The sequence below is a fragment of the Pterocles gutturalis genome, unplaced genomic scaffold (assembly GCF_000699245.1).
Source record: "Pterocles gutturalis isolate BGI_N339 unplaced genomic scaffold, ASM69924v1 scaffold6195, whole genome shotgun sequence".
Taxonomy (NCBI): domain Eukaryota; kingdom Metazoa; phylum Chordata; class Aves; order Pterocliformes; family Pteroclidae; genus Pterocles; species Pterocles gutturalis.
The window spans coordinates 61,757-70,264 of record NW_010143309.1 but is presented as its reverse complement, the minus strand read 5'-3'; the positions used below and the strand labels follow the sequence as shown (position 1 = coordinate 70,264).

The following is an 8,508-nucleotide window of genomic DNA, read 5'->3' as shown; positions in this document are numbered from 1 at the left end:
TAAGATTTATTTTTTTTCACTTCTCCATCTTCTTCTTAAAACAACCATGGCATAAAATCCATCTGCATAGACTATGAGCGGTAGAGAACACTTGAACTTTCTCTCTCCATCCACTCAGTGCATGATGTTTTCCTGATTGGCCTTTACTTCCATTAAAGATTTCTAAAAATCTTTACCAATGCCTCTTTGTTTCATCTCATAGAAAATTTATTTAGGTAGATGAACACTTCCAACCCTGTAAGTACTTCCCAATATCAAACAACGAGCAGAAAGCCTGCGTGACTTGGAGAAAAGTTATTTATAGATGATTAGCTTAAAATAAGGTTCAGTCATATGTTAAGAAAAGCTTCAGTCATCCAAAGGGTATTGAGGCTTAGAGGAGCTTAAATCTTTAGCACCCTAAGACTGAAACAGGAAACTTGCATCTGAGTGTCAGGCCCTTCCACCCCAAAGCCTCCTCACCCACAGTGATACTTTCAAACCATCAGCTTTTTGCTCCAGACTGCAGAGCAGAGCAGCCCCCATGCTCCTGATGAGGGATGCTAGGGAACAGCCAATGGAGGTAGCAAAATAAAGGAGCAAATAATTCTGAACTGTTATAGTAAAATAGTCCATATGCAGTAGAACAATCCAAATGCTTAAATTAAAATTCTGAAGCCAAATATACTGAATAACAGACAACTGAAATTAAAAAAAAAAAAAAAACAAAAAAAACAAAAAAAACAAAAAACAACTACACTGCCATAAGGAAAAAAAAGCCTTTTTGTTGGTGCTAGCCAGAGGAGGAAGACAAAAAGGGACTACGTCAAGCACAGTAATACTGATATAGGCCACTACTTACTTTTTGTGTAGATGGTGTTGATACAGCAATACCCATCCCTGATCCTGGGAGAACAGAGAGCACTTTATACTAAAAAGAAAAAAAACACAGACCAAAGTCATCTTATGTACTGAACAACTGCAAAAGCTGCTGAGAAGGTGTGCTGGTTTTGGCTGGGGTAGAGTTCATTTTCTTCACAGTAGCTAGTATGGGCCTATGGTTTGGATTTGTGCTGGAAATGGTAATTCAGGGATGTTTTAGTTATTCCTGAGCAGTGCTTACACACAGTCAAGGGCTTTCCTACTTCTCACCCCACTCCACCAGTGAGTAGGCTGGGGGTGCACAAGAACTTGGGAGGGGGCACAGCTGGAACAGCTGACCCCAACCAAAGGGATATGACATGCCATATGATGTCATGCTCAACATATCAACCTGGGGTAAGGTTGGCAGGGCGGCCACTGCTCAGGGACAGGCTGGGCATCGGTCAGTTGGTGGTGAGCAATTGTTTTCATTTGCTTCGCCTGTCTTTCTTGGGTTTTGTCTCTCTTTTGTTATTTTCCTTTTCATTACAATGTATTATTATTACTATTTTATTTCAATTATTAAACTGTTCTTATCTCAGACCATGAGTTTTCTCACTTTTTACCCTTCCAATTCTCTTCTCCCCCACTCTGCTAGGAGGAAAGTGAGTGAGCAGCTGTGTGGTGTTCAGCTGCTGCCTGGGGGTAAACCACAACAGAAGGTTACACAACTTGTCGCTAGTATGTCCTCCCAGACACAACGAACAGACCTCTATTACAAGCAAGAAGAGGCCAGATGCTCTTCTCTGACCCTGGAGTCAACCAGCACAGCACCAGTTGTACAGCAAGAGCCTGCCTCTCCTCTTCCTCCCACACGCCATGGCACCCAGCCTGCCTGCCAGAACTGACCTCGGCCCCATACTGCGCACCCCGGTACTGTTATGGTGTGTGGGAGCTGGCCCAGCCACAATGCCAGGGACCACGCTGGCAGCTGGATGGTGTGGGCAGGTAGCACACCACAGCCCGATGAGTACATATGTATGTGAGAGTGTGCCTGTGCATATAGCTGAGAGGTTTCCCTAGAAGTAACATTCACCCACTGTTTAAAGGAGCAGCAAGCAGATCAGAAAAAAGCTTCTTTTAAAAAATTAAATAGACAAACAGGGTATGTATAGGTTGGTTGGAGTTTTTTGAAGAAAATCTGTAATGCTAAGAAGGAATACCGTTGGCTGAACTGGGCAATATCTCCAAGGGGGAAGAGACCCTGAGCCTGGTCTGTGTTTCTCACCCCCAGATAAAACCAGGCACAGTACATTTTTATGCTTGGCTGCATGGTCACTGCCTCATCTTAATCTAAAAAACTACACAGATGCAAAAGGACACTTATGGCAGTAAAGACCTACTAAACAACGAGCCAGCATTACTTCAAGTATGATGTTTAAAATCCATCAATATGAATTATTAATTCCAGTGGGAATGTTCCAGTTGAGCATAAGCTGTCTGCTTTATAGACATGTGATATAAATAGAAGGAATTAATTTGAAAATCCGAAGGTAATTAAACAGTAGACACTGGGCTGAGGTCTTTCTTTGCACAGCATGATTTAATTTGTGGCACTCATGGCCACAGCATGTAGCAGAAAGCAGGGGTGTCTGCTTTTAAGAGTAGGACAAGTTCAGAGAGGGTGACAAAAAGTGACACTGAACACCATATAGAGTGATGCAAGGCACCAATAACACCATTGGTGACTGCAGGCTGATAAAACTCAGCCAGAGGAAGGATCACATTATACTTGCCATGCTTCCAACCATCCACTTCTTGCCTCTGTTAGTGATGGGATCCCAACTAGATGAAACTCCAGCCCGATCCGGTCTGGCTATTCTACTGATTTACCTTTCTCCACTGACAATAATCCCTCTTCCCTCTGAGGCACCTACTTTTCAAGATGGTGCATCTACCAATATCAAACCCAAACTGAAGTTAGTATTACACAGTTCCTGCTAACAATAAATCTTCTTAAAACCTACACAGTTCTAGTCAACACAGGAGTTAAGAAAAAACACAACTTTAATTTTAAAATAATTCACAAGTGTAAGGGTTTAGTAAACTACTTTGTTATTATGCTCATAGTAAGTTTGCTTGTGGTGAGTCCAAATCGCTGAACAACAAACAGTTCTAGGAAATATTGATCAAAAAATTACATTTTACTTATAAAAACTATCAATGGCATGTTTTTTCAAAATAACATAAGCAGAAAAGCAAAACACAACAAGCTGAACAGAAAACCAGCTTTCTCCTCTCTCTGCAACACAAAACAGACATACCTTCTGAATATCTGTTATATCCGTTAGCTTTATAACTTTATTTCTTTTAGATGAGCCGGATTTGGAACTTTCAAAGCACAAGTAACTGAAGACAAAGAAAGAAAATGTTCATTTTGATACAGTATTCTAAAACAAAGCTTTCGATATCCCTCCTGTCACTTCTGAAATTTGAACCTCACAGGTTAAAATCAGCTTCAAAGAAAAGAAAGAGGCACAAAATACACAATTCTGTTGTGGCTTCTAATTTAGAGCAAACATTCGTAAATTCTAGATACTGGCTAACATGTTTGAAAGCCCAGAACATACCACATGTACACACACACACACAAATCTTATATTTATACTACTGCACTGAGTGTTTAAACCTGACAAGCATTTTAACAACACAGGAAGCACATATATCCTTAAACAGCTGAAATACCAAATCTCAGAAGGCTTATAAATCTTTTACCATCCTAAAAGATGATTAATGGAAAACACTGCATTAGTTTCACGTTATTGTGATGCAGACAAAAGCTCAGATTTCTAAACCTTGGAGAGTGCTTTCCATCACTAGGTGACATTGCATACAGATGAACTTCCATTCATGACACTCCAAAGCACTAGGTGACATTGCATACAGATGAACTTTACTTCCATTCATGACACTCCAAAAGAATTTCAGTGCAAGACTCAAAACGGTAGTGACAATACTTATTCAGCCCTGGGAGGCTGGGGGGTAAATAAAGATTTAAAAAACCCAAAATAAAACACCACAAAAAAATCAAGTATCAGTTTTGAAAACAGGGCTTGAATTTCTAGTTTCTTTTTGTTGCACATTTTTTCAAGGAAGCTATACCTTAAATTTGCTTTAAAAAAAGACACTAAGAGTATTTGCCAAATAACCATTGATCACAACTCTCAAAATACACTTAACTTTTAGGTTTCTTTTTTTGGTACATATATAGTTAGTATGTTATCCACATCAAGAACTGCAGCTACTAACAGCTGACTATATAGAGCTGCATTCCTACGCAAGCCTTTCCAAGGCAAAATCACATTTGTTATGCGTTACCGCACGCCAGATCCAGCTCTCCCTCTCCTATGTTCCCTTCTTGATGTTTTAAAGCACCATGAAATGGCATTTTTGTTTCAAAACACTGTTACTGGATTACTTTTAGATTCAAAACCATGAAATGGCATTTTTGTTTCAAAACATTGTTACGGGATTACTTTTAGATTCAATTTTTTTCATGTCTGTTGCATTTCCCTCCTAAGAAATGTGTGGAGTGCAATGACTCACTTTTCTGTGACATAAAGAACTCCATTCCTGATGTAGTCTGTAGGCATCTTCCTGTCTCTGTTAATCAAGCAACAGCGCCAACCATTTTCACACACTGAAAAAAATCATAAGAAATCTTGCTTTAAGAAAAACAAAGAGAGCGAGGCATTACCCCCCAAAGTTTCCTTATAAAACAGCAGAAAGCACTGAAAATTATACTTCAGATACCTACTATAAGGGTTTACAAAGAGAAGCCTAAATAAGGTGTTTCTAGACATCATAACACCTGTTTTGAACACTACTTTAAAACAAAACCAAACCAAAACCACCCACACAATTATTCCCTTTAACTGGACTACTCCATTTGCATTACCACAAAAGGCACGCTAGGCTGCGCATTCTTTCAAAGAACTGTAAGGCTGTGGAATGAAAGTGACTGTCTCCATTCATCCTCATTTAAAGCAAGTCTTTTTGTTTAAAAAGTTTATACCAGTATATTGCACAGAAAGGGAATTCAGCTTTAAACTATCCTTGGTTTTTTAGAAAATACTCTACTAATGTAGCCTTCCTGTTGCATAATACCTGCCAAAGGACGCTCATTTTCTGACAGGTTAAAAACTTCATGGAAGTTTCCCCTCTTCGTGGTATGAAAGCGACTTGTGTCTTCATCTTTGCTTACTCCAGTTGGGGCACTTGAGCCCACATAACTTCTGGATGCTGCTGTTTGAAGCTGCAGGAAAATAAACATGATTCCAAAACTTGAACAGCAACATTTAAGCTGCACTCTTAAAAACAGCTTGGCTAACTATTTTTCCTAAAAAAACCCCATCTGTAATGCAACAATTAACTATTTCAGCAAAGTTAACTTGGGACTACTGCACTATACTATTGCTATAGCACAAAGCTCTAACGTGCTATCTGAATATAACCTTTCAAAGTGCTGCCCTTTGATGGATATCCTTTGCAGGGGTGAAGACACATGGTGCTAGATGCACCTATCTTAAAACACTATTTTTGTAAAGTAAAGGGTATATCTGATTAGATACAGCAAAGGCACTACACACAACTCCAATGATTATACTGGTGGGACTAATAACAGTTAACAGATTATCAGTACTTGGCTTGTCTTCAAGAGACAGACCAAGCACAAATACTATTGAACAAAATAAGTTTAGAAAGAAAAATGAGCAAACAAAGAAAAAGCCACAGAAAACTGCATTAGCTCACTATGAATACCAATGCCAAAACTGAAAGGAAGTTTTCCACGCTACGATCCATACCTTTTCATGCCCTGACAGCTAGCAGGAAAAGAAACAAACAACACAAATGTGACACTGACAAAAGAAAAAAAGTGAAGTCTATTTAACAGTATAATACATAGAATAAAACATGAACTGAGTGAACTGCAAGATCTTGCTCACAAACCAAGAGACTACACACAATGAATGCAATTAAAAAAAGAAGAGTTATCAGTGGTTAGAGCACACCAGTTCAATTTATTCAGGTTGTGTTAGAGCCATTGATCTTTCCTTTGCTTTGAAGATGCACTGAATTTTGAGAGTGTTGACACGTGAAAGAAAGTCAGAATGGTTGTCAGCATCCTTGGGGGGGAGGGAGGCGGAGGTAGCATGGAGTTCTCAAACCCAAAGTACTTAAGTAAAATCTACTTTTACCAGAGCTCCTAAACCACTGGAGACTGCCCTAGCAAGCCTTGTTTCTGGAAGGACAGCAGGCAGTTTCTTTTGGAAAGGTTGCCTGCATCTGCATTTTTATCTTGGTGGGGCACCACACGATGCCAAAGGCTGGCTTTTGTCATCTGAGCATTAACAGCTCTGTTCTTAGCCCTAGCATACACATGCAGTTAAACAACTGGCAAACTGACAACATGCAAGCTCAGGACTAAGCCTTTCTTCTGTAAAGGCCTGATGCTGTCAGAGGCCAACCAGCCTCTGCCGCTTTTTTTTGCATGTAAGTTGGCAGCACTTGAGGCTTTGCAGGATTTAGCACTAACAAAAGAAATCCAAAGCAAATGAAAAAATGCGCACTGCAATCACTGACTAGTAACCAGACTGACAAAACAGGCATGACAGAGGGTATTTACCATCCAGCTTTTAGGGTAACTGTAATACAACGATGCCTCGGGGGAAAAGAATAAAGAAAGTTGACATGGAAAGCAAATGGTTGATGATAACTGTACTATTGCTTCAGTTACTGCTCTTCTGTAGCAACTTTAGTAATGATCCAGCCCCTGGAACCAAGAAAAATAATAGCTTGTCCAACAATTTGTGTTCAAGTAAAGATCAGATTAATTTTTGGAAGGCTTTCTTGGACAAGTTATTTGGCTCCATACACTTGTAACCAGGTGAAGCTCCATGGCTCAAAACATACAAAAGTCTAGGCATGACAGCAATGCCTTTTTTGACTGCAATGAGGATTATTCCTGCTCTCTGCTACACTGCTTCCTACCTACCCGTTATACAGAGACTTAAAAAAGGTGTTTATATTTCAGGACCACATCCTATTTGGTGGCTGAAGACGTGAGAAAGTTCTGCCCTTATTTCTAACTCTTCTTAAAACAGGCAAATGTTTCCTCTACCCTTAAAAGAAGCATCCAATTTATCCATAACCACCCAGGCTTCAGACAAGCTATGGTCGATTACTAAAAGAAAAGCATTGCATCCAATTTTGATAAGTCTTAAATCTAACTCGAAGTGATTGGATTCGTAATGCTGGAAGAGTCCTTGCTGTCTAAAAATGTCACCAACAACCTGGATGCAGGACTACCTGGAGGTATTCCTTTGCACTTGATCTATCATCAGCTTTTGACATACAACCCTTACCCATCAGATACTGTTGTCAGGATTGTCCTGTAAAGACACGAGGTCAGAGTGGTGGTATAGGCAATGAATATTGCATTGTGTCTCGGTTTACAGTGCATTGTATGCTGTTTAATGATGAGAAGCCAAAGCAAATGCACATATGCTGGTACTACATGCTTTTGGGCTCTGCCTTTTCTATGAAAAAAATGAAAAATATTTGGTTTTTACCTTTATGTACAAAAATCTATTTTTTATACTACAAGGTTCCCAGAAATCTCTCAAGGGGTAAGAATGTTTTGTCTAAAACTATTGAGACCGAGTTAATGTTTCCAAAGACATTTGGAAGCAGATAATGTAGTCCTGCACTTCCTTTCCAGGGAGGCAAGCCAAGACCATCAAGTCAGACACAGTAGTACTAAAACCTTGGTCTACTTGTCAAAACTTAAGCCATAAGGAAAAGCTGGAAGGGATAATTACTCCCTAAGTTTATGGATTCTAGTTCAGCAATTCAGAGCCTTTCCACCTCTAAGGCAGATTAGAGAGACCCAGCAAGAGGCTGCCACCACCAGCACACTACGTGAATGATAACCTGTAAACTCGAGAGGCACAGAAACTTTTAAGCCCATCTTCTGCAAGCAAGAAATACAGACCATAGATGGCTCTGTTGAAGTGCTCATTCACCTCCCTCATCCCTTGGAAAATAGGAGTAAAAAACCCACTTTCTGTCAGAGCCCGTCTGTCTCTTCCACTTCCTCCTGAAATACTCATGATTATGCTGCACCTATTTTACCACCAACTGCTCCATCACCCCTAGAGCCCCATACTAGTTCTTTACAGGTCAACAACCACAGGTTCATGTGTTTATCACTTTTGCTCTCCAGTTGTGTACCCAGGATGAATTATTGCTAAGTGCTGCACATTTCAGTCAGGGAGCTTATGACAGTACTCAAATACCCCATGAATGCAATTAGAGATTGTTGTAAGAGGCTCCAAATGCTAAAATGGGATTAGAGTGAATTTTTATTACAACTGTTTTTATTTTTAAACTAATAAACACTGACAAATTCAGGGATGTGGAAAAGCATGACTTGCTTTTCAGTTATCATGTCAGGCCCCAAACAATTTGCAAAGATGCACAGAACATAACACTTAAAAGATTTAACCAAGAGATATGAACAAAAGAAAAAATTACTGTTGGTGTACCAACATGGTGAAAAGTCATTTATTACCACTGTGCTAAAAGGTCACCTAATACAAATAACCA

General features: G+C 39.6%; 1 protein-coding gene across 1 annotated transcript in view; it reads right to left on the bottom strand.

Annotated features, from left to right (window-relative positions):
- GRAMD4 (GRAM domain containing 4) overlaps positions 1 to 8,508 on the bottom strand; it is a 47,231-nt gene that overhangs the window by 419 nt on the left and 38,304 nt on the right. Inside the window, exons 14-17 of the mRNA XM_010084677.1 lie at positions 5,008 to 5,155; positions 4,447 to 4,540; positions 3,165 to 3,249; positions 842 to 910 (exon numbers count right to left, since the gene is read on the bottom strand). Of these exons, the coding sequence (XP_010082979.1) occupies positions 842 to 910; positions 3,165 to 3,249; positions 4,447 to 4,540; positions 5,008 to 5,155 (396 nt within the window). The remainder of the gene's footprint in view (positions 1 to 841; positions 911 to 3,164; positions 3,250 to 4,446; positions 4,541 to 5,007; positions 5,156 to 8,508) is intronic.